This window comes from Mustela erminea, chromosome 14 (genome assembly GCF_009829155.1).
Source record: "Mustela erminea isolate mMusErm1 chromosome 14, mMusErm1.Pri, whole genome shotgun sequence".
Lineage (NCBI taxonomy): Eukaryota > Metazoa > Chordata > Mammalia > Carnivora > Mustelidae > Mustela > Mustela erminea.
Window position 1 is genome coordinate 66,955,989 of NC_045627.1, and position 24,015 is coordinate 66,980,003.

At 54.7% G+C, this 24,015-nt stretch overlaps 2 protein-coding genes across 6 annotated transcripts in view; one reads left to right on the forward strand and one right to left on the reverse strand.

The window, feature by feature from the left end:
* NEURL1 (neuralized E3 ubiquitin protein ligase 1) overlaps nt 1-11,579 on the forward strand; it is a 79,164-nt gene extending 67,585 nt beyond the window's left edge. For both annotated transcript variants that reach the window (XM_032313660.1, XM_032313661.1), the window contains exons 4-6: nt 3,789-4,478; nt 8,209-8,355; nt 9,042-11,579. In XM_032313660.1, coding sequence (XP_032169551.1) covers nt 3,789-4,478; nt 8,209-8,355; nt 9,042-9,280 — 1,076 coding nt within the window. In that variant the 3' untranslated portion in view covers nt 9,281-11,579. The remainder of the gene's footprint in view (nt 1-3,788; nt 4,479-8,208; nt 8,356-9,041) is intronic.
* A 946-nt stretch (nt 11,580-12,525) lies between these two features.
* The window catches only part of SH3PXD2A (SH3 and PX domains 2A), a 231,778-nt gene continuing 220,288 nt past the window's right edge, over nt 12,526-24,015 (reverse strand). For all 4 annotated transcript variants that reach the window (XM_032313658.1, XM_032313656.1, XM_032313659.1 and 1 more), the window contains 2 exons: nt 23,848-23,967; nt 12,526-22,092 (listed from right to left, as the gene is read on the reverse strand). In XM_032313658.1, coding sequence (XP_032169549.1) covers nt 20,128-22,092; nt 23,848-23,967 — 2,085 coding nt within the window. In that variant the 3' untranslated portion in view covers nt 12,526-20,127. The remainder of the gene's footprint in view (nt 22,093-23,847; nt 23,968-24,015) is intronic.

Genomic DNA, 24,015 nt, shown 5'->3' on the forward strand with positions numbered 1-24,015 from the left:
CCTCCAAGGTGGGCAGCCATGTGTCCCCGGCCCGGGGGGTAGAACTTGTTGCTTCTGAATGGCCCAGCCCATCCTTGGGGTGACAGGTTGCCCTCTGCCCTGTCTCCAGGTAGGGACCCTTGGCTAAGCCTGGCCCCAGGGCACTCTCCTGTGGCTTTGGGGGCCTGGCCCCTTTCCTGGCTTTCAGTCAGCTCTGACCTTCGCTGGCCCTTCTGCGGAGGGCGCCCTGCCCGGCTGCCCCGTCTCCAGTGTCATCTATTTCAGGCACAGCTGGGCACACTGAGGGGATGCTTATTTTGGAGATGGCCAGCAGCCTGTAGCTGCTTCCGACCCCGAGGGGCAGCCTGGCTGGGAGAGAAGACAGACTTGGGCTGGGCACTGGCTCCGGGGATTCCATTTTTAGCTGTTTCCCAGCATCTTCTGTACCTTTCCGCCTGACTCCTCCAAGATTTCAAGCAAGGCTGAAAGGGTCATTTTCCTGCCCCTCCTCCTGTCTCCCCACCCCCTGCTGTTTCTCCTGCCTTCTCTTCTTTCCCCTCTCTTCTCCGCTTTGTAGCTTCTCCTTCCTGGTCCTCAGTGAAGGATGCCATTCATGACCCATGTGAAGTCCTACAGTCCGGGGCTGAACGCTCATTGCCTGCTGCGGGGGAACCTGACTGTGGTTGGCAGACGACCTGAGTAGGCACTGGTACCTGAAGTTGTCAAGTACCTCGGTCGCAGGGGCTGCCCGCCCTACCTCTGACCCCCATGTCATCATCGTAATACAGTTGTGATTCCCCCCGTTCTGTAGCTGAGTGACCTGGGGCTGGGAGGCAAGGTGGCTCAAGTGCTGGCTTCGACATTTCAACCCAGGCCTGTATCACCCCAGAGCCCATGCACTCTCTTTGGAGCCCTGGGGCGGGTAAACCATAACAGTGGCTCATACTTACCTCGTGACTACAAGGTGCCTGCAAGGTGACCTGCTAGGGGCCCTCTGTAGCTTACTGCATTTGGACTTCACTGCACCCGTGCTGAGCGGGGTGTTAGAGTACAGATGTTATATACCTCAGTGAATGCCGACTTCACGGCTGAAGAAGAGAGACCCAGAGAGGTTAAGCTATTTATCTAAGGTGCTATGGACAGAAAATGATGCAGCTAGGATTTGAACCTCGGTTAATGACTTCAAAATCCTGACACTTAATTAACTATGCTTCTGTCCTGCCTACCAGTATATGGATTCGGGTTACTAAAAAATCCCAAATACCCTTAGGTTACATTATGAGAAGTCTAGCGCAAATATCAAGGGAGGCAGTGACCACACTGTGCCTTGGGCGGGTCAGGGAACATCTGGAGCACTGAGTCTGGTTCTGCTCATTGTCTAAGCGGTGGGAAGGTGTGTGGTGGGTCTGAGTATTCCCTGAGGGGAGTGTTTTCTCCACGGGGCTACCCCAGAGGTAGTACTGGCACAGAGGAACACTGAACCTGAGACGTTAAGTAAATCTATCCAAGAGATCCTTGGATACAGGGAGCTAGATTTCAGTCTAAGAGAAGGAACTGCTTTCTTAGAGGAGCTCAGCAGTGGCTCGGGTTGCCTGAGAAGCCCAGTAGCAGCCACATTCAAGTACAGAAGGACCCCTGAAGGGGCAGAGCTTGGGGAGCACACATCCAGCCCCATTCAGAAGCCTGTGCTGACGGTCTGCCCTGCTCCATGAGCCCTGGACCGAGTGTCCTGAGTGTGCAGGGTGGCGTGAGGTGGGGAGGGGAGTGTGGGGATACGTGTGTGTGCGAGGCCTGTGACAGTCTCCTTCCTATAGGCTCTGGCTGGCATCTCTGAGCCTTTTGTTTTCTTGTCACCCTGCGGTCCTTGTCCCTTCCTCTCCATCTCCAACACTGGAGTTGTCTAGGGCCAGTGCCCGCAATGCCTAAGGTATGGGGAGCAGCGGCTGTTCTCCGGGGCCCCCAGTCAGCCTACAGCCTGTCCCAGGTCCCCACAACCGTCTCTCAGGCCTCCCCCTCCTATTCGGGCCACCTTGCCTCTGCCTCTCTGCAGCCCCCAGCCTCTCTGCACCATCGCTGTCACAGAGTCAATTCCCTGGAATAATCGCATTTTCCGGTTGGCTCCCTCCTTCTTGCCAAGCACGATGCTGGGAATCCCAACCAGCCAGGCCCGAAGAGGCTTCTCCAGGCAGGCGGCGGTGGGGGGGCCGGGGAGGGGGTGGGGGCAGTGGTGGACAGCACCCTCTCTTGCCACGGCCCAAACAACACTGTTCCTGAAAGGTGCAGGGGGAGAACAAAAACAAGGAGGCTTTAGAGACGGTCTCTAGATTTAGCTGGAGCTGAATTCTGGCCTTAGCCGCCCATATTAGTCCAGTCCTCCAAGATTTGCTTTCAAATCCAGCACCCCAGCCATCCTTATCCAGGTCCTGGAGAGAAAGCACAGATCCTCCCTTGGGGAGGCTCAGAGAAAAGGCTCCCAGGGAGGGATTGGCCCGTGATGTGGTCTACAGTGGCACTAGCCAAATCTGAGGACTATGACTCCCACAGAGGGGGTGCAGGTTCAATAAAGAAGGAGGGCCTGAAATCCAAGAATGTGATATGGGGAGTTGGACAGACCTTGCTTCATTCTCGGATCTGTCACTTGGTGGCTGTCACGTCACATCTCTGAGCTTTATCTCCATAATGGGAACACTTCCATGGGATGTTTTAAGGATGAAATGCAGGGGTAATTTATCATGCATGATGACTTTTATTATAAATGATAGGACCATAAAGTAGGACATAACACAGCCATTAAAAAAATATGGTGTTGGAAACATGGTTATTGGCATGAAAAGGTGTTCAGGACATAGTGGAAGAGCTAGTTTTGAAAAGGAAATCTGTATAGCAGGGTTCTTAGCCTGGAGTCCATGCCCATGGATGGCTTTATGGGATTCACAGATATCCTGAAGTTATCCACAGAATGTAGGAAGAATATGTGTTCTTCTGAGGACACAGGTCAAAGTTATCACATTTTCAAAGGGATTTGTTACCCATAAAAGGTTAAAAACTACTGGAGTTTATATAGCATGATTTGATTTTTGTATTAGAAAAAGTAACAGGAATATAATGGGGAAAAAAGCTGAAAGGTCCTCACCCAAATATTAAAGAATATTTTTTCCCAGATGGTGGGCTGAGAGGTGATTATTTTTTCTTTTTGCTCATCTGCCTCTCCTACAAAATAGTCTATCTTGCTTGTATGATTAAAAAGAGAAAGAGGTTGATTTCTAGTTAAGTCACTTTCAAAAGGAAATCCCGGATACATTTACTTAAGTTTTCACAGCCTCAGTGTCCTTCTGCGACAATGATAACTCAAGAAGTAATTGTTAGGGTAAGATGAGACAATTTATGCAAAGAGGTTTTCTGGGGAAGGGAGTAGGATGTCCGCAGTGCATTCAACAAATATTTACTGCTGTCTAGCTGCAGGGGATCAAAAGGGACTTAAATTCATTAAAAACAAACAAACAAACAAAAAAAACAAAAAAAGTTTTATAAGCGTGGCATGTAGAAGGAATGTTTTTTAATTTGGTGCTCCTCCTTCCAGCCCCCATCCTTTTCTTAAACAAATAGAGGTCCTTCGTGACTTTGTTTCCCCGACCTGCAGTTGAACCTCCGCCGCAAGCCTCTTCCATGCTGTTCACAGTGCCGTGGGTATTTCACGGTGCAGACTGGAAAGGCTGGCGGCAGGAAGCGCGCAGGTGACGGGGTGGGGGAGGAGGGGACTGCTGGGCCCGCGTGACAGTCGCCCGGTCTCTCCCCCTCCCCGGCCGCAGACAGCGAGTTGGTGCTCCCGGACTGCCTGCGGCCGCGCTCCTTCACCGCCCTGCGGCGGCCGTCCCTGCGGCGCGACGCCGACGAGGCGCGCCTCTCCGTGAGCCTGTGCGACCTCAACGTGCCGGGCGCCGAGGGCGACGAGGCCGCGCCGGCCGCCGGCTGCCCCATCCCGCAGAACTCGCTCAACTCGCAGCACAGCCGCGCGCTGCCCGCGCAGCTCGACGGCGACCTGCGCTTCCACGCGCTGCGCGCCGGGGCGCACGTGCGGATCCTGGACGAGCAGACCGTGGCGCGCCTGGAGCACGGGCGCGACGAGCGCGCGCTCGTCTTCACCAGCAGGCCCGTGCGCGTGGCCGAGACCATCTTCATCAAGGTCACGCGCTCGAGCGGCGCGCGGCCCGGGGCGCTCTCCTTCGGCGTCACCACGTGCGACCCCGGCACGCTGCGGCCCGCGGACCTGCCCTTCAGCCCCGAGGCCCTGGCGGACCGCAAGGAGTTCTGGGCCGTGTGCCGCGTGCCCGGGCCCCTGCACAGCGGCGACATCCTGGGCCTGGTGGTCAACGCCGACGGCGAGCTGCACCTCAGCCACAACGGCGCCGCGGCGGGCATGCAGCTGTGCGTGGACGCCACGCAGCCGCTGTGGATGCTCTTCGGCCTGCACGGAGCCGTCACGCAGATCCGCATCCTCGGTGAGTGCCTCCCCCGAGGGCCCCTCCGACATCCCCAGCGACCGTGCCTTTTCCTGGAGGACAGGGCCCATCCGGGGAAGGAGTAGGGGACGAATCCGCAGCGCCCCGCTGCCTCGCGCTGCCTTGCCACCAAGTCACGGGCACCGAAATGAGTTCTGGTGGCCTCTCTCTGGACCTTGTCCTTCAGTCTCACCAGCCGCATCCTGGGAGCGGGCAGAAAAGTGTGGATCCCTGAGTTTCACTCCCAGAATCTGATTAAGCCATGTCCCCACAGGTACATAAACAACTCAGTGGCCACTTAAAAATGAGAAAAAAAAGGTTTCCACCAGCAGTTAACGTTCTGAGGCTCAGTTTCCATCTCTCCAAAATGGGAATTAAAGCCTCTGCCTCCTAAGGGTGGCAGCATGTCTAGAGAGGAAAGAGTTTGGTATGGCCGAAGCCAGGTGTTTGTGCCTTGTGGTGCCTGGGTTGGGAACCTGTGGGGAATCCGAGCAGAGGGCCTTGGAGGAAATGGGGTTGCAGAGGTCTGGCCGTTATTTCCTGGGTTTGAATGAACAGAGTTTGAATGGACTGGTGGATGTGGACTTGTGAAAGTTGTTTCTCATAGTGTTCTGTGAGGAAAAAGTTGGGGATTCTTTACTGCAGAACTTCTCAGAGCCTTTAGTATGCAGTGTGAATCTTTTTTTTTTTTTTAAGATTTTATTTATTTATTTGAGAGACAGAGATCACAAGTAGGCAGAGAGGCAGGCAGAGAGAGAGAGGAGGAAGCAGTCTCCCGGCTAAGCAGAGAGTCCGATGTGGGGCTGGATCCCAGGACATCAGGATCATGACCCAAGCCTAAGGCAGAGGCTTTAACCCACTGAGCCACCCAGGTGCCCCTGCAGTGTGAATCTTTAATGAGGCGGGCAGTGGTGGTCATCAAGTACAGCTTTTTTTTTTTTCTTTTTAAGATTTTATTTATTTGACAGAGTGAGAGAGACTGTGAGAGAGGGAACACAGGCAGGGTGAGGGTGAGGGACAAGCAGGCTCCCCACTGATCAGGGAGCCCAACACAGGGCTCTATCCCAGGACCCCGGTATCATGACCTGTACTGAAGGCAGATGCCCAACAGCGCAGACGCCCAACAGCGCAGACGCCCAACGGCGCAGACACCCAACAGCTGAGCCATCCAGGTGCCCCAATGTACAGCTTTTTCTAAACTAATTTAACCAGAAATCTTTTTTTTTTCCATAAAGCATCTCTAGGGACCTCTGTCTCCCCAGAATGTACAGGTATTCATGGTTTACAAGAGTGGGCCTCCTAACCAGCTGCGGTAGATTGGGCTAGTTCCATTAAATTCATTAGGAGGACCTGGTACAGATCTTTGAATCCCACCTGCAGAGATTTTGATTCTGTAGATGTTGGCTAAGTCCTGGGCATCTGAATTTTTTTTTTTTTTAAGATTTTAATTTTTAGAGAGCGAGAAAGCAGAGGGGGTGGGGGAGAGAGAGAATTCCAAGGAGGCTCCTGATGCAGGGCTTGATCTCGTGATCTCATGACACTGAGATTATGACCTGAGCTGAAATCAAGAGTTGAAGGCTTAACCGACTGAGCTACCTAGGCACCCCTCTGAATTCTTTAAATAGGTTTGCTTAGGCAAGTTTGGAGACCTCTGGGCTTCATAGCCCCATCCTAGACCTCACCCCAGGAGGCTTGTAGACAGGGTAATGTGTGTATGCAAGTGAATGTGTGTTATGCTCTAAAATTGGTATGTCTGTGTATAGGCACACGTGAGTAACTAAATGCATGTGTATTTATGTGTGTAATGCTGTTGTTGGTGATTCTATGTTGGAGTTTGTGAAATCAGATAAAATAAGTGGGGACTTCCTACTCTGGAAAAAGACCAAATGAAGACAGAGTGAACCAAAAAATCTGAAAAGGAATTAAATGAGGCAAGATACTAAGCAGTTATTATTGAGGGAAGATAAATCGGGAAGGAATAGAAAGAAATCAGGAAGGAAAGAAGTTGGGGTGAAAATTTAGGATGGGATAAAAAGAAATCGGACTGGGGTGCAGAAAAAAAATCAGGCTGAGGTAAACAAAATAACAAAACTACTTGGCTACACTCACTGGGAGACACTGCTCCTCAGATGAAGGGAATTGTATAAGGGGAGGGCACTATCCTGCCTCAGCACCATCTTAGATAAGTAGCTTTCCACTGAGATTCCCATTTCCCAGAGAGGCTTACTAGACACAGGAGGAACTTACAAAAAAATCAGGACTTAAATGTCCTGAGAGGTAAGTGGGCCAATGTGGGTGTTTAAGAGTAATCATCCAGATACATGCTAAACAGTGTATGCCAAACAGAGTGCACCTGGGCTGTAAGAGAACTGGGCATCTGAGTCAGCAGATTGGTGTTTGGGGATCCTGTGGACTGCAAAGGAAAAACCAGTGAACAGTGTGTGAAGGGTAATTATTTACAGAGGAGTGCTGTGCTTCGTGAAAGGCCTAAATGAACTAAGAATGGAAGGATCTTTGCTTTACTCCAAAACGATCACTAAGTTTCATACTTAATGACAAAATATGAGAAACATTCTCATTAAAGTCAGGAATATGATAGGGGGATGCCTTACAGTGTTGTTCTGAAAATGCTAGCCAGTGCAATAAGGCAAGAAAACTAGGAGGTGTGAATTTCTGAAAGAAGAGGCTAGTTAACTTGAAAACTATTAACACCAGAGAAAACCCATGTGGCTGTCTAATGCATATCCTTGGAAACAGTGACTATTGACTTAGAACACGTGATGATAAAAGGATCTCAGGGAGCATTTATGTGTAGGGGTGTATGTTAGAGCCTTGGGAGAGTCACAGGTGAATACGATTTCCTGCTCTCAGGAAGCTCATCACCTGGGGAAACAAAGCTGCATACTGGGGAAAGAACAAATAATACCCCAGCTTTGTGGTAGTTTAGTCCCATGTATGTGGTGTGTGTGCCTGGTCAGTGCTAAATAATGTGGTTTTGGGGGGTAGTCAAAGTTGCCCAGAGGAGGGGGTTTGAGGACAGTCCCAAGGGGCTCCCTGGACAGTTAGCTCTTTGGGGGCAAAGGCTCTGTCGGTCTTGTTCTCAGGGTTATGTTTACACAGTGGATGGTACCTGGTAGGTACCTGGTACCTTGTTGAAGGGAGGAGTGGCGGGGGTGAGGGGTAGGAAGAAGAGAGGGAGGTGAGGAGAGGAAGAGGGAGGGGAGGAAGGAGAGAATGTGGCACAGAATGAGCTTGGGAGATGCTGAAGGGCACCCGAAAGGTGCCATTGTAGTTGAGACGGTGGGTGATACCCGGGGGGGAAGTGACGGAGGGAGCACGGGGCCTGGACCCAGAGGGTCAGGCTAGGGCTGGAAGGGCCATGCCAGGCGGGAGGAGGGGGTCTTTGTTCGCTGGCATGGGAAACCTCGAAGGTGAGGGTGCGTAGGAAGGGTAGAGGTGGGATTCCAGGCAGGGGGCTCGTTTGGACACTGCTGATGCAGTAACACCAGAGCATGAAGTGGCCTTCCAGTTTGTCGGTGGGAACCGAGAGCTGGGGCAGGGCAGTGGGCCTCTTTCTGGAATCCTGCCCTGAGCCCGCCCAGTGGCTGGGCTGTGTGGTGGTGCTGTGTCAGCCCTTTCTCTCCTGGGACCCTCTAGGAGGGGCAGAGAGTCACGCTTTCTCCCAGTGGGCCCCTCAGTGGCTCATGCGCCCCTCCCTCCCCCTCTGCAGGCTCCACCATCTTGGCAGAGCGGGGCGTCCCATCACTTTCCTGCTCCCCTGCCTCCACACCAACCTCGCCCAGCGCCCTGGGCAGCCGCCTCTCCGACCCCTTGCTCAGCACATGCAGCTCTGGACCGCTGGGGAGCTCTGCGGGCGGTAAGTAGGCTGGCCACTGCAGTTCCGTGGTGCCCCTGGCGGACCCCCACACCCGAGACCCCTGGCTGAGGCGGGAGTGCGGCCCCCGTGTCAGAGTAGAGCACTGGATGAGCTGGAGATATGCTTGGCGAACCTTGTTGGATGGTGATTTCTTTTTTTTTTTTTTCTTTTTAAAGATTTAATTTATTTGAGAAAGAGAGAGAGAGAGAGAGCATGAGAGGGGAGAAGATCAGAGGGAGGTGCGGACCCCCATGGAGCTGGGAGCACGATGTGGGACTTGATCCTGGGACTCCAGGATCATGACCTGACCTGAAGGCGGTCACTTAACCAAGTGAGCCACCCAGGTGCCCAGGTGGTGATTTCTTGGGTGAATCCCACCCTGTCCCTCAGCTGGGCACCTTTCTCCAGAGCACTTTCTAGCACACTGGGAAGAACAAAGGATAGCTCAGCGGGGGCCTTCCTTAAAAGGCTCTGGGCCCCCTCCCTTCCTCCACCCCTCTTCTCCTCTCACTGCCTCATGGGCACCCTGGCCCCTCATCAGGGCCTCCCACACCCAGGAAGTGGGTTGTCAGGGGAAACAGGCAGATGCTAATCGATGGAGGGACAAGAGACCGGGGGCTCTCTTCCCGTGAACCTGGGGCCAGACTGGACCATGTACCTGCTGACTGGTGTCCCCTTGTCCCCAGGGACGGCCCCCAACTCCCCAGTGAGCCTGCCCGAATCGCCAGTGACCCCAGGCACAGGACAGTGGAGCGATGAGTGCACCATTTGCTATGAGCACGCCGTGGACACGGTCATCTACACGTGCGGCCACATGTGCCTCTGCTATGCCTGTGGCCTGCGCCTCAAAAAGGCCCTGCACGCCTGCTGCCCCATCTGCCGCCGCCCCATCAAGGACATTATCAAGACCTACCGCAGCTCCTAGCCCCTCGTGGCGCCCCAGCCTGCACGCCTGCCTCCGTAGGCTTTGGCCCCACTCCAGCCAAGGGGCAAGCCCACAGGGCCCCTTCTCTTCTTCCGCATTTTGGAAACTCTTCCCTTCTTCATTAAACATGGGAAACTGAGGCCCTCAAAGGTTTGGGGAGAAAGGGAGTATCAGGCAGGGAGGTGAGGGGCAGAAACAAATTGCCCAGCAGAGGGGAGGGGAGGAGTCCGTGCTCTTCCTGTCTTTCCCTTCTCTGCACCCACTCTACCCTGCATGCCGAGGGGCTAAATGGGGGTCTCAGCCTCTCCTAATCCTTCCCCATCTGGGGCAGATTTCTAGGAAGTCCTCTAGTCCATGTGAGAATTAGAAAACGTGTCCCTTCCTCTGGGCAGATGTGTCCCTGAGCTAGGGCCTTCGGAGTATGGCCTGGACGTCAGTCTCCATTTGTTCTCTCAGCCAGCTGTCCTTGAGCAGGGTACAACCTGCTTCACAGCGCCTCAAAAAGGCCCTGCAGCAGCAGGTAGCCCCAGCTGCTGCCTTACTCTCTGACCTGTACCCACCTTCTTCCTCTCTCCCTTGCCCCTCAGGCCTGATGGCCAGGGTACGGCCGGCAGATACCTCTCACCCTGGGCAGGCTGCAGCGCCCGTGCCATGCCCCTCTCCCACTCACTGAGGGTGGGTGGATGGACAGGCCTGGGTCTCTGACCCTGTGCCCTGGCTGAGATGCAGAAGGGCCCTTCCTGGCCATAGCCTTTCTGCCCCAGTCATCTCGCCAGATGCTGCCACCCAGGGACAGCCTCACTGTAGGCCGGAGAGTAGTGCCCGTCTTCTGGAAGGTTCTCTAAGAGCTGGTTTGCCTTTGCCCTCTGAGACCTGTCCTCCCGGATCTCAGTGCTGTCCTGGGCCTGGCTGCTACTCAGACTGTAGTATCCCCAGGTGAGGCCAGGACCCTGGAGTGGGGGTGGGGTACCCTGGGGGTAACACCAGCCATTTTTCTTATTTTTATTTATTTATTTATTTGGTTTGCAGGTTGTTTTTTGGGGGGGTATGATTGAGTTGCCAATCCCCTGGGGCCCCTAGAAATGCTGCCCTGGTGTGCAGAGTGCCTGGCGAGAAAGAGCTGCAGAGGTAGCTCTCAGAATCTTCTCCAGGCTCCAGCCCCAAGTCCATAGCCATCTCTGCTTACCATGAAGTAGAACTCCATAAAAACAGACTGAATTGGGAGGACTCTTGTCCAAGTGTGTCTATTTTACAGAGATAAACTGAGCTTCCTTAGTGTCCTAAGGCTGGTGGATCTCCCAGAGCCTCAAAGTGCCCTTCCTCTCCGGGCTGCAGCAGGGTCATCAGAGTTGGCTCAGCTATGTCAGGAGGCCCAGGAGCTCCCCCTTCCACAAGGAGGTACGCAGTTCTGGCAAGGCTGAAGGAGGGGAGCCGAGCTTGGGTCAGGGAATGGGGCTGAGAGGGCCTACTCGCAGTAGGGGTTGGGGAGGCTGTTCTTAATAAGGCTCTTTACCCTCAGGAAAGATGAGGGAAGGGGCCAGGTCCCGGCTCCTGTGGGTTATTTCTGGTTCTGGGATGGCATGCCCCCCCGACCCCTGCTCTTAGGCTAATTGTCCCACCTCGCCAGCCCTACCCAACAGACTGTGGGCTGGCGCCTGCTCCCACACTCTTGGCCTAGTTTCCCCCCAGCCTCCCAACCCTCTGCCCCCTCTGATGGCTTTTCATGCCCATCAAAGACCGCTCCTTCTGTGGCTGGCAGAGTGTGGGATTCGGATTCTAGACCTGGCCACTGGGCAGCGGGGTGGTCGTGGCCGAGTCAGAGTCCTCAGCCTCAGCAGGCACCTCTGTAAAATGATTGTTTGGGGATGAGAGCAGACTTTCTGTGGGACTCCTGGGGCTTCTTTGGTAAAGGGCTGCTCTGGGGTGTTGGGTGGGCTAGCACTGGGGGGTCAGAACGCCAGCCTGGGCCTTTGACTGCCCCCGCCTTGCAGTGGGCCTCCAGGAAGTCATGGTTCCACTGTGGGTCTCCACTTCCCAGTCACTGACCCTGGAGACCCCCTCCATGGGAGTCGAGGGTGGGCTGGGCCAGGTGGTGGCCCTGTCCCACCAGGAGTCTCCTCTCAGAGGCAAGGGAAGGTCTTACATGCAGGAGCTGTGTGGCCTGTGGTTTGGGGAGAGGAAGCCATCCGTGTCACTGTCTCTGTTAGTGCTGGGATAGTTGCTGCCTACTTTGTGAACTTGGGTCGCTGTGATTGTGAATAAAGGTGATTTCGTACCAGCCTGAGGGCTGTGCTGTGCTGTGCGGAGGGCTGGGGAGGGAGGAAGGGGAAGGGTCGGGTGTCAACAAGCAGGGAAGACTCCCTGGAGTGGGGGACAGGAGCATGACCTGGGGGCTTGAACAGCAGGGGCTGGAATGCCAGGAAAGCCTTGTAAGTTGAAAGAGAGAAGCCATTGCCCTTTGGTGCCCTCAGATCCCTGGATCCATGAGGGGCAGGAACAGAGTCCCTGAGGCGGCCTCAGCTCTCTGTTAAGGCTGAGGTGGGCCCAAACCTGGCCCTACACCCTTGTGGGGTGGCACTGCCACCTAGGGGCTAATGGGAGGACGACAAATCCATCACGCAGGTCAGGAGGGGCCAATACTTACGGGGTAACAGCAGCCTAGAAAAGGGAGGCCTCTGGCCCCGGACCTTTAGTGAAACTTTCTCGATGTACTGAGTATACCTGGTTGGCTGTCGAAGCTGGGAGTGGTGGAGCAGATCTAGGCACAGTGTGGGAATCTTGCTCATCTGTTGGGGCTGGGACTACAACGCAGAGCATGCCTGCCTTCCTGTCGTCTCTCCTGGGATGATGCTCTGGTCCCGACAGCAGGACAGCCCAGCCCTGTTTACTGGTGTCCAGCAAAAGCTGGGGAGTGCCCGGGGCTCCAAGCTGAGGGGCCAGCCAGGCCTGCTTGATGTGGGTCTTTTGCCCCAAGGTCTGCATCCCTCTCTAAGCCTTGGCCATAGCCCAGAAGCTTCCTATAGGCAGGGAAGGGGGTATGGGGGTAGGGAGGAAGGGAAGGGAAACTTGAGCTTGGCTCTCACCAACAAAAGTGGCAACTCACCTGCCTCCCCCTCCGCCCCTCCAGTGTCCTCAGAGAGGCCCGGGCCCGTGCAGTTCACGCTGTGTTCTGGATGCAAAAGGTGCTCTTTGCCATGCAGCCAGATGGCTTTTCTGATGGCAGGGAGAATTAAGAGCTGATTCTGTTCAGTTAAAAAGGCCAAAAACTTTATTTAGTTTTCAGGGAAATACAAGATGTAAACATAAACAAAATACAAAACAAAACAACCCAAATCTTACAGTCTAGAAGCATGCCAAGACAGAATATTTTCTGCAGACCAAAGAGTCCCGTCAACAGGATAAAGGACACCGGGAAAGTGGCAGGCCAAGGGGTTACGTCCCATCCCCAAGGACACTGCATTCTTGTGATGAGAACAATTAAAAAAAAAAAACAAACCCACTATTAAAAATATTAGAAACATGGAGATAGTTTAGCACCACCATTGATCCTGGAAATGTTTTAGCACTCAAATCGACTGCACTGAATTCACTGCCTTAGCCTTTAGTTTCTCTGCTATGGGTAGAAGAGGGCACAGCCTCCTCTGGACCCTGCAGAGCCCACCAGGAGCTGTGAGGGGCTCAGTGGGCCCTGTGAAGGACTCCCCAAAGCTCTGGGGCCCCAGAGACACCCAACAGTTCATAGGCAACCACACACTCCCCAAACCACACTCCAGGGACCTGCCACTCCCGTCTTCACTCAGAAGTCACCTTCCCGCAGACCTCTCAGGAACAGTCAGTGAAACCCTTTCCCCAGACTGTATCCTGGGTTTCAAGAAAACCTGTTGCAGAGAACAAGTTGCAGATCCAAGAATGGTGGCTCTGTTTACCCTTCTCTCTCCTAAGTAGGTGCTTCCGGAAAGGTGGCCTGGTGACAGGCCATGGAAACTGAAAGGGCCTGTCCATGCAGGAGTGTGTGTGGCCCCCTCTCTTCTGAGTCACACCTGCACAGCCAGCTCAGCAGACCAAGTTACCGCAGGTATCAGGAGAGATACTCCAGAATGACTGGTGTCAACAGAAAAAAAAATGAGGCAACTTCCCTCCCAGACATGCTTGGGGGTCATGGGTCATTTACTGGACAACCCATTATGGTCAATAGGTTGTCCAATACTCTTGAACTCTAACCAGTTCAAGCAATTTAAGAGGCTAGCTCTGGATTAGACAAAGGGATGTGGGCAAAACCTGCTGGTAATCTGGGAGACAGAGGAATGTTCTGGAGCCAGAGCCTCCAGACTCAAAGACTGGTTTGTTGCTAGCAAGTTCCCGTCTCCACTAAGTAAATGAGTAACTATTCATTACCAGCATACTGGTGATCCAGGTTGTAGCCCAGAAAGTAGCTATCTCCTCAGGTTGTCTGTTTCTCTGGCCAAATCTTAGGGCTTTTTCAACCTGCTCTGACTGGACCCTTGGAGGCTGAATCAGTAAATTCCCTCTGTACCTGCTGTCTTTCTCCTGAAACACTCAGAACTGACTTCTTCCTTCTTTTGAATAAAGACCAAACTCCAGACTCCAAATCCTCTCTCAGCCTTCTCACACTTTTCCCTTTCTGCCTAGAAGACATCCTCTTCTGGAAGCCACCTTCCCAGGAAGGGACGGTAAGCCCCAGCCAGTCCAAACATGCACACACTCCTCACTCCAACGTGACTCTCGCTTGCCTCCAACGTGCTCAAGCCCTCCTTCTGCCTTCGAACAATTCTCTTACACGCTTTCTCCCCATTCCTCTCGCCTCCTGAGGTCCAGCCCTTAGCCAGGGTGGAACTGGGAACAAAGGAGGAACCTTCACTTCAGAAACCCACTCTCTAAGGCCACTAAGTTCTAGGACTGGGATGGGAGGGGGGGCTGATTGTCAAGGTCAAGTGCAAACCCAAGATTAAAAAGATAGGATTGGGGAAAGGAGATCGCATGATAACCCCAACCTCACAGGCAGGTTTGGATCAAGGCCCTAGAATGTAGAGCCCTCTACTTGGTCTGCGAGCACCAGTGAGCCCAGCTTCTGGCTGTGGATCTAGGTGTGCAGGACAAAACAAGAGGGAAGCGAAAATCAATGAGGCTGTTTTTCCTGAAACAAGGCTGTAGGTCAGTAGCCCCATCCTGTCACTGTCTCTGGTTGCAGAACTTGAGAACCACCGAGGCTTCCTCAAATAGGGATCATGATTTAGGCCAAAAGCTCCGTTGGGTCAAGGGAAAAAGCACCCCACACCGCTCCCATGACGTGCTCAGCTGGGCCGTGCAGTCTGGTGTACTGACCTCACCTTGAGCACGTTCTCGCCCCCAGCAGCCTGACCACCCTCAGAAACAGGAACCGAGGGCCTCCCGCAGCGATGACAAGCACGGTGGCAGCGGACGGGCTCAGCCTGCCGGACAGCACGTCTGGAGGTGGTGACCCGGTTCAACCATCTCGGCGCAACCACACCCAGTGACTTCTCTTCCACAGCTTCATTTTGGAGCCCGGGATGATGGCCTAGGCTGCTTCTGCTAGATCTGTTAATGCCAGTGTGAAGTTTCCAACAAAATAATAAAATAATTAAAAAAAAAAAAGACACATTGCACTCTCCAGCCAAAATTATGTGTGAATAATAACACACTTGCTGCCAGAAACTGCGAGTCCCATGGGGCCTGCCCAATGCCAAGGACTTATAAAATGGAGACAGCTTGCCCGGTATTTGTTCTCTAACCCCATGTTATTTAGTTCAAGTGGGAAATTATCAACACACACACACACACACACACACACACACACACACTCTCTCTCTCTCTCTCTCAACACACAGCCCTCAAAAAAATGAGGGAATTTCAATTCTTTAGCAATGTGGATGATTCTCTTTCCAGAGAGCTCTGCATTGAGATTCTCAAAGTTGGGACATATAGATGTATATACTCCAAGGAGAGACACCCACACACGGGGGCACGGCCCCCCTCTGGGCACACAGATCCACGTTTGTACAGAAATTCACCAAACCGAGGGGTTGGAGCAGCAAGCATACAGTACTGGAGATGGAGGGAACAAGCCAGCAAGGACGTCCCTGGAGCCCTGAAGGGCAGAGCTCCAAGGGCTTGGACCCAGAGACTTCCCATCCTGCTGCTTTCTCGACCTGCGCCAAGTGAGGAGGAGGCCGGCTTGGTGGCTGTTGGGGTAAGCTGTCCGCAAAGACCTGAGTAGGCCCCTCAGATGCTTCCCTAAGGCCCTCTGAGAACTGTCAGGGTGTTAAGCAAGAGGCAGGGCTCCCTCCTCAGGCTGAAGTCATTGAGATGAATGGGTGGCCCAAGCTTAGCACCAGGCCTAGCCGCAGGCTTGTGGGAATCGGTGTCTCGCTGGGGTCTGTAGGGCTCAAGGCACCCACATCCCCGAAAAAGGATTTGGTTACATCTAGGGTTCCTGCCCATAAACCAAACTGAGGTTACGTAGTTTTAAAAAGACTCATACATCAAAAGTATCATGGCCCACACATCAGAAGACTGGGGTGAGACAGGGCTGCTGGGAGTGATTTTTAAGACAGGTCTTTCTGGGCGGCTGGCTGAAAAGTAATGGAAATGAAAATAGGAACTGTTCCTGGGGTCCTTCGCTCTGCTCCAAGGGCCGGAGCCCCGGGAGGTCAAGAGCCCCGAGCCACATCCCTGAATCCCTCCTAGGTGGAGAACACCCAACAGAAAAAGGGGCTGCCCTCTGCCAACTCGTGCGGGGGGGATAGAGGAGGGTTAAGAGGTCAACACCCAGAAGGTCACCTGTCTGCTCCACAGCCCCACGTCCTCCTACGGACACGCCGGGCCACTGAGCTCCCACCACCGTCCCAACAAGCCCTGGCAGCCCCCGGTAATATTGCACTTTTCCTGCCTCTCAGATTGTTTTCATTTTTGGTTGAGAATGCAAAGTATTCGGAAGGGTAGGGGAGGTGAGTAACCTTAAAGAAGTAATATATTAGTTAAATACAAAAAAAAAAAAAATAGGAAAAGTAGGGGCTACTTTATCTTTTTCTTTTTTTCCTTAAACTACCAAACCAAGGTCTAAACTTAAATAGTTCTACGCCTACTCTGCAAATACTAGTAACATGAAAATAACACTCGACCGAAATTCCCTTGTCTTTCTTCCTTAGACGACAGAAGTAGTAACATGCCTTGCTGAGGAAAGCGACGGATATAAATACCAGTAAAATATGCTGCTCTAACATCTGAAAGTGATTAAAACGATTCTATATAATGCCTTCGTCAAGATGGAGAATCGAGAGTTAAGAAAGAGAAGCCTCTGGGGCCAGGCCAGGGGTGGAGGGCCGAGCCACAGCCAGGGGCAGACAGCACGCTCGCCTCTGGGGCTGCCCCTTCCAGTCCCTCCTGCCACCCCCGGAGACCCCCGGCCCAGTGGGAACAGCTGTGGCAGGGCCAGGGACCCTGGCCAGGCCCGCTGCTTCAAAGTGGGAGAGAGATGAAGACATTTCCCCCCCCTTATAATGAAAGAAAAGGGACTTTAAACTGAAAGAAAAAGCACCAAACGCTGCATCTTCAGGCATTATATAAAGCTCAGTAATGACCTCAGAAGGGCTCATTATGATTAAAGTTGCAGTATACAGCAATACAATGCCATCTCACATTTTCAATCACAACTAATGGGAAACTGGGTTTGGACACTGCTGAGATTTCATTTTTCTTTTTCCTTTTTTAGTCTGATCTGGTTTTCCTCCAGATGGGTCAGAGCCGCAGGCCCCTCCCTCCCTCCACCTGCTGCTGGTGGGACCCTCCAACATCACAAAGCAGCTCAGTAGCTCCAGGGAAAGGTCCTCTTGCCCTGGGTGGGGCTGGGAGTCCAGGGGCACGAGGCCTGGCGCCCGCTGGCCGTGTCCGAGAGGGACTGGCATGCACCCTTCTTGCTTCAAGTATTCATATTCTCTTTGGGTTTGCAGGATTTGTCCTGTGTTGTGAGTCAGGGGATGATGGTGGGGCGGGGAGTGAGGTGTGAAGATGGGGCATGGCAATCCCTTTCCACTGCCCCAAATCTACACGCTGTCACCAGGTGGCAGCATCCCCCACTTCTCCTAGATGACAGAGCAGCTCCCAGCCATCCTCAGGGGGGCTGGATGTCACCATGTAAACATGCTGACCACACGATAAACTACAACGGGCCTGGGAAGGAGGGCGAGGATGGATGCGGTGGGGTGCTCTGCCATTAACTAGCTCCATGGTTTCGGGAAAGTAATCTCCTGTTCTTGGGCTGCAGTAGCAGGAGGGAATGGGATGGAGTGACTGTCAAGGTCACTTTTCAGGACCATCGCTTAGAGCACTGGGGATCGAGGAGAGAGAGGGGAGCTCAGAGGATGTGGGCCTCGTGGGTGCTGAAGAGCCCCACAGGGCAGCGCAGTGAGGAAGGGCAGGCTCTGGGGAACACTGTGGTCCAGTCCCAACTGAGATGCTCTGTGCTTGGCAGATGCGTCCTGCTCCTCCCCCTGGCCTGGCGGGCACGTGACTGGCTGAACTGGCTCAGTGGAGACGGTGGAGGAGCCAGGCCGCGGGGGCCCTCCCCCCGGAAGACGGCTACGCGGAAGGTCCTATCACCCAATAGTCACTCTACTTTTAAATTTTATTTTAAATAATCATAAATTACTTCTTCTTCTTTTAATAAATATGTGCTGCTTAAAAATGAGAAAAGTATATACTGCATCTTTAAGGAATGCACTTTGCTCTCTGGGTTCCTTCCCGTTCCACCTCAGTAAAGTGCATTAATTAACAAATAATGAACCACTTCTTTATCATTATTGTTCAAATAAGTCCAAATAATATTAATAGGAAGACACTAAACCACTACCATTAGTACTGCAACCTAGCAGATTAACTCAGTATCCTGCTCTATTTAATACTGTCCAGCAGAAGAAAAGAACTAATTTCAATTTTAAACAAACTCACAAAGCAAAAGGAAACCAAATCTCACCACGGCCCGTCAACAAAGAACAGGCACGGTTTGCTGTAGCTGCCAGGCGTCGGTGTACAGCGAGGGAGGAGCGCTGGGGAGGTCCCCAGGCGAGGCTTCCGGGGGCGGGGGCGCTGGGTAGGATACTGAAGGCACGGAACACGGGGTCCCGTGCTGACCTTCAGGCAACATACACTGCCTGGGTGGGGAGCAGGGGGAGAGGGAGGGCCTTTCCTCCTTTGTAGAGAACACCAACCCTTTGTCCGGGCCTCTGGCAGCTGAGCCGGTGGCCGCGAAGCCCGATCAGTCCACAATCAAAAGGCACGTGTGGAATTCCACTCCCAGCAAAGGGGGAGTCCTTGAGGGAAGCTGAGGCTTCCAGAGGGTCCCCTCCAAAACGTCAACGACTGAAAGACACAACCCACAGTTGACAGGGACTTTATTCTCTCCTCTTTTCACAGGGGGCACTGCCCCTTGGGGAGACTGGGTCGGCTCCCAGCCTGGGGGTCCTCCATCTTTTCGGGTACCTGTGGCACTGTGTATGTGTGGGGGTGGCTGGCAGCGGCCGCCCAGTTGGGGCTGCCCTCAGCGCTCGGTGGGGGTGCTGGGTGCTGCTCCACAGTTCACAAGGAAGGGTTTTGGTCCTGCCCAGGTGGGAGAATGGACGCAGAAGGATGCTGCGGATGGGTAAGGATGCTCACCCAGCAGCTTGAAAGCTGCCTTCTCTCCTGCATGCGCCCCCTCCCCTCTCCTGGGGGGCGGGGCTCTGCCCCCACTGGGGCACGTCTGCCGTGTCAGGGAGCTGGGCCTTCTGTGCCCACGCCCTCCGGCAAGCGCCATGCTGGGGTTCTGTCCGCAACAGTGGAAACCAAATGAAAGGACTTTGGCTTGTGAAGGGAGAGAAAGTGAAACGCAAACAAAACCAACAACCTCCCGGCAAGAGCACAACAGAAAAGCCACACCTGCTCCTCTTCCTGTCCCCCATAAGGCTGACCGCCCTTGGGCCCCCGAACAACCCCTAAAATAAGACCAAAACCCAAGGGCTGACATAGAAGCCCCAAATCAATAAACCTCTCCCAAAACATGCAAAAGAACTGCCCACCCAGAAACACTCAAAATAAAGTCTGTGCAGACGGTGTAGAAACTGACGGCTTTGCCCACCCTCTCTGGGAACTCTGGGGCTGCTGGTCCAACACGGACGGGGTGCCCCAGGCAGGGTGGACCCCCTTCTCAAGGCCAGGGACAGTGATGGGTAAGCAAGGTGGTCCTTGCTGGCACCTGCGGAACCGACATACACCGACAGGTGGCGTGGCCCAGGAACAGGCTGAGCTCCCAGGAGACACCTTCAAGCCCCAGTGCCACCCGAGGTGGGTGGCGGCAGTCCCGGGGAAACCAGCATAATTCACTAATACAGGTTTAGGACGATCTGAGGACGACCTCCAGTGGCGAGGTGCCAGCCACAGAAACCAGGCTGGGGTGGGGGGCAGGGGCAGGTCCTGGAGGCCCCCTCCAGATCCGCAGCCAAGGCACAATTGGAGTTTCCCACCTGGCCTGTCCCAAATGCCGCCGGGTCTGTTGGCCAAGTCACTGAGGTGCCCACACGGGGTTCAGCTTTCTTGCTTCTGGTCCCAGGCCTGGTGCACCTGTGCCCGCTGGCTTCCCTGCTCCGTGCGGGTCCCTGCCAGACCTTGCCTGCCAGCCAGCGGGGGACAGCCCGGAAGGGAGCACGGCAGAGCGCACGAATTCTGCAGGGTTTAACGTCCTCCCCCCTCCCCCTCCCCCTCTCCCTTTCCCCTTTGTCTTCATCCCACCACTCATCCACACCCAGGCTGGATGGACCCCTGCCCCCCCACCACCATTAGTTCTTTTTCTCCAGGTAGTTGGAGGGCACCCAGCCTTTGAAGGGCTTTGCCCCATCCAGGATCTGGCAGTACCACCAGCCGTTGGGGTTCCTCTCCAGGACCTCCATGGACACACCCTCCTGGAAGCCCGCCGTCTCCTCGTCCCCCTCATAGTCCGCGATGGAGACATATACGTCTTTGAGGTTGTTGTGGATGAACTGGGACTTCTCGATGGGCTTGGGGCGCACGGGGGACACAGGGATGCCGTTGCGCTGGCCGGGCAGCAGGGGCGTGTCTGAGCCCTGGCTGGCAGCCCGTTCGGGCAGGCGGCCCTTGGCCTCTGCGGCGGCCGAGCGAGCGGTGCTGAAGGAGGAGTTCCGGCGGACGCCTCGGAGCCCGTCGGTGGCCGTGAGCGACTCATTCCTCCGCAGGGCACAGGACAGGTTGTTGTCCTTGGGGGGCGGGGACACGAACACCGACTGAGGCCTCACAGCCACCTGCCGCACACCGTTCCTCAGCTTCACTGCGCTGGCAGCAGAGGTCTTGCTGAACCCCCCAGGGGGCTTGGAGGGGATGGGCGGCGTGGCCCTCTTGTTCTGGTTGACGGTGTTCAACGCTTGGACCCGCTTCTCGATCTTCTCCAGGCTGTCGGACTTGCCCTCGTGCTGCTTGTTTTTGGGGCTTACCGTGTCTGGCTCTTTGCCAGCGGGGTCGGGTTGCTCGTTCTCGCCGAGCACCAGATAGTGGGAAGGAGCCCAGCCCTCCAGCTCTCCAAACCTCACGTACCACCAGCCACTTTCCAGCTTCTCGAGCACCTGGACCTCCACGCCTGCGGGGAAGCTGATCTCCGAGTCCTGGACTTTCTGGTAGGCACTACACGTTGTGTAGGAGGTGGCCTGCCCTTCTGGTCCCTTTTTGGTGGGACACGGGGGTGTGGCGGCTGGGGGGGTAATGTGGTCAGCAGAGCCTCTTCGGGACCCCTCACTGGAACCTTCAAAGGCTGTCTGGGGGGGCAGCTCTGAATCCTCGCTCTTTGAGCCCTTGAGACCACCTCGGAGCTGGCCTGTGGGTCTCAGCTGACGCCGTAAAGTGCTGATGTCCATCTTCTCCTGACTCTGGGACTCTGCTCGGTTCAGGAACGGCTTGGGCCGGACTGACGGCTTGGCCCGGGCACACGAGGTCAGCCCCGCTTTCAGGTCGGCATCCCGCTTTGGCCCGACTGGGGGGGTGCCACGGATGCCTGCGTCCGAGGCGGAACGGGGCTTCAGGTCCCCGCTGTTCTTGGACAAGGAGGAGGAAGAGGAGGAGGAGGAACAGGTGGTGTTGATGGTGATGGAGGAGGAGGAGGCCGAGGAGTGGTTCTTTCCTAGTTCCGCCTGGGCATTCTTCTCCGCCTTGAGCTTCAGGAGGGAGGACGACTTGGGGGAGCCCGATCTGGGGGAGTTTTTCCTGGCCAGGGATAGAGGGGAGCCCCCCGGGGACTGGCTGTCCCGGGAGGAGCGTCTGGCTGACAGGGCGTCCTCCGCACACGGCCGGAAGCCTTCGTTCTCATAGATGGTCTCCTCCTCTGGCGCCACGTCCTCTGAAGAGCCGCCCACCCGAAAGCGGGCCCGCTGCAGCGAGGAGGCGGGTGAGGGCCTGTGGGCCTGGCTGGGCCGCCTGTCTCCTGAGCCGCTGTCCTCCGTGGGCTCCTCGCTCAGCTCTGGCTCTGAGTCGAAGCCGAAGGCGGGGATGTCATACTCGGGTTCCTCGTACTTGAGCTTCAGTGGGGAGTCCTGGCTCTCCGCAGAGCCCGCAGGGCCCTCCTCAGCCTCCTTGGGCTTGCTGGGGGGTGCAGGGGGGGGTACCTTGGGCCGGGTCAGCGTGCTGGTCCGGCGGCTCAGGTTGGGCTTCTTGCGCTTATCGATGTAGGATGCGGGGGCCCAGCCCTCCTTCTCACCGATCTGCACGTACCACCATCCGCCTGAGTTCTTATCGATGACCTGGGGGAGGGCAGAGCAGACCAGTGAGCCGGGACGATCGCTGGGCCCTACAGCCTGCCAGGCTAGGACGTAGGGTCTTCATTTCACAGCTGAGCCAAGTGAGCTGCTGAGCAAGTGACCCAGGGTAATACGTGTTGGGCTGGAATTCAAACCCGGGTCCCTATCACCTCCTTCCACTGCCCCAGGCCCTCTCCCCTGGTCCTCCAAGTCTCCATCACCACCCCTTTTCTTTTATTCATCCACAGACCCCTTTTCTCCCCCTAGACTATGTACTTAGAGGACCTACCGCTTCTGGTCCCTACAGAATCCAACTTGCGAAAGGCTCCATGGGTACAAAAAAAATGTTTTCCACTGCTCCTCATCCTACCCCCAGTACTGCTAGGTCCTCCATTGGTGAGCACAGAAAAGGGGTCTCAGGTCAGAAGAGAATAGGAAGATGCAGGTGAGCTGAACTGGGAAGTGGGGCCTGTGCCCAGAGCCACCCTGCACAGCTCCTCCCTGCTGTCCCTACTGCCTGTGGTCATTTCACTACATGTGGGATCCCAATAAAATCCCACTGGCTGGAAGGATTTCTTTGGGTTAAATGATTTCCTGTGAGAGGGATGAGGGTCTTTTAGTCATTTCCATATTAGTATAAACTAGTTCAAGGAGCTTCATTCTTAACTACAATTTGAGATCAGCTAAAGGCCAGGAGTGCGATGCTGGTTGTGGTGCTGTATTTGGACTGGGGAACATAAAGGGAAGATAATTTGGGGTTGTGGGACACTCCTGGAGAAAGAGGTATTTGGGGGTTGGGGGGAGCATGAAAAACTGGCACCAGGGCAAGAGGAGCAGGTGAGCTTTGGAGGCTCTCCTGGAAACCTAGGCACCACTGACAGAATGGCTTCTGCACGTTCCAAATTCAGTTCCAAATTCAAGACATGTGATTGAAAACATTCACACCGGGGACACCATCCCCAGAGGCGGAGGCTGCCCGAGGGCTCTTGGGACAGCGGCGGCGGAGGGGGGGGGTCTTAATTGGATTTAACCGCATTACTACACAGAGTCACTCCAGAGAACTGACCCACATCACAGATCTCTGCCCCCTGCAAGGGCCACAAAGCAGAAGCTCCTAAATGCCAGACTGGGGGGTGGGGGAGCACCACAGGGTCTGTTACCACCCTGGCAAAGACAAGTAATCAAAGACCGGGGAGAGAAGTGACCGTATCAAAGGCCAGAAGTGCCTGTGGTGTAGACGTGGCCAGAACCCAGGTCTTTAGTACTTCGTGCTAATGGAGTGCTTCAGAATCTTGGCTCCCAAGGTGCTTCTAGGAGACAAAGTGTGCTGGGGCCCAGTAGGTCTGGGCAATGCTGCTATTCTAGTCCCCTCCTCTTAGAGATGCACACAGTGACATCCCTATAGCATAGGCTCTGATAAGTTCTGCAGTGAAAACCATACAACTGGGTAGATTTTGTGTAACCCACTGTCCTTCAAACCTATTCAGCCACAGAAGACCCTCGTGTCCAGGTGCCTCCATGACCAGCGCCCGCCGCCAGCTTTGGGAAATGCTGCTGTGAGGGCAGCGCTGGGTGGAGACAGGAGTCCTGGAGTCTGGCCCTGACCATGGCACAGAATGGCTTAAGGCCAATTTTTATCCCCACGGTCTTGCTTTTGTATCTTTCCTGCCCCCCACCCCCCTGCCATGTTGCCAGCCAGGCATAAATGGGAACCACAGCAGGTCTTTGAGCGGCATGACTTAAAACCCTCAGACTCACCTCCGCCTTCTGTCCGCCCCGAAAGCTGATGCCATCAGAGATACATGACTGGAATTCGGCAATGGTGTAATACTCCACCTCAACAGAAGGGGGCTCTGGCGGCTTCGGCAGCTGGAACCCCTAAGGCAGGGAAGGGCTCAGTGAGCAAAAGCCACCTGAAGGGCAGTA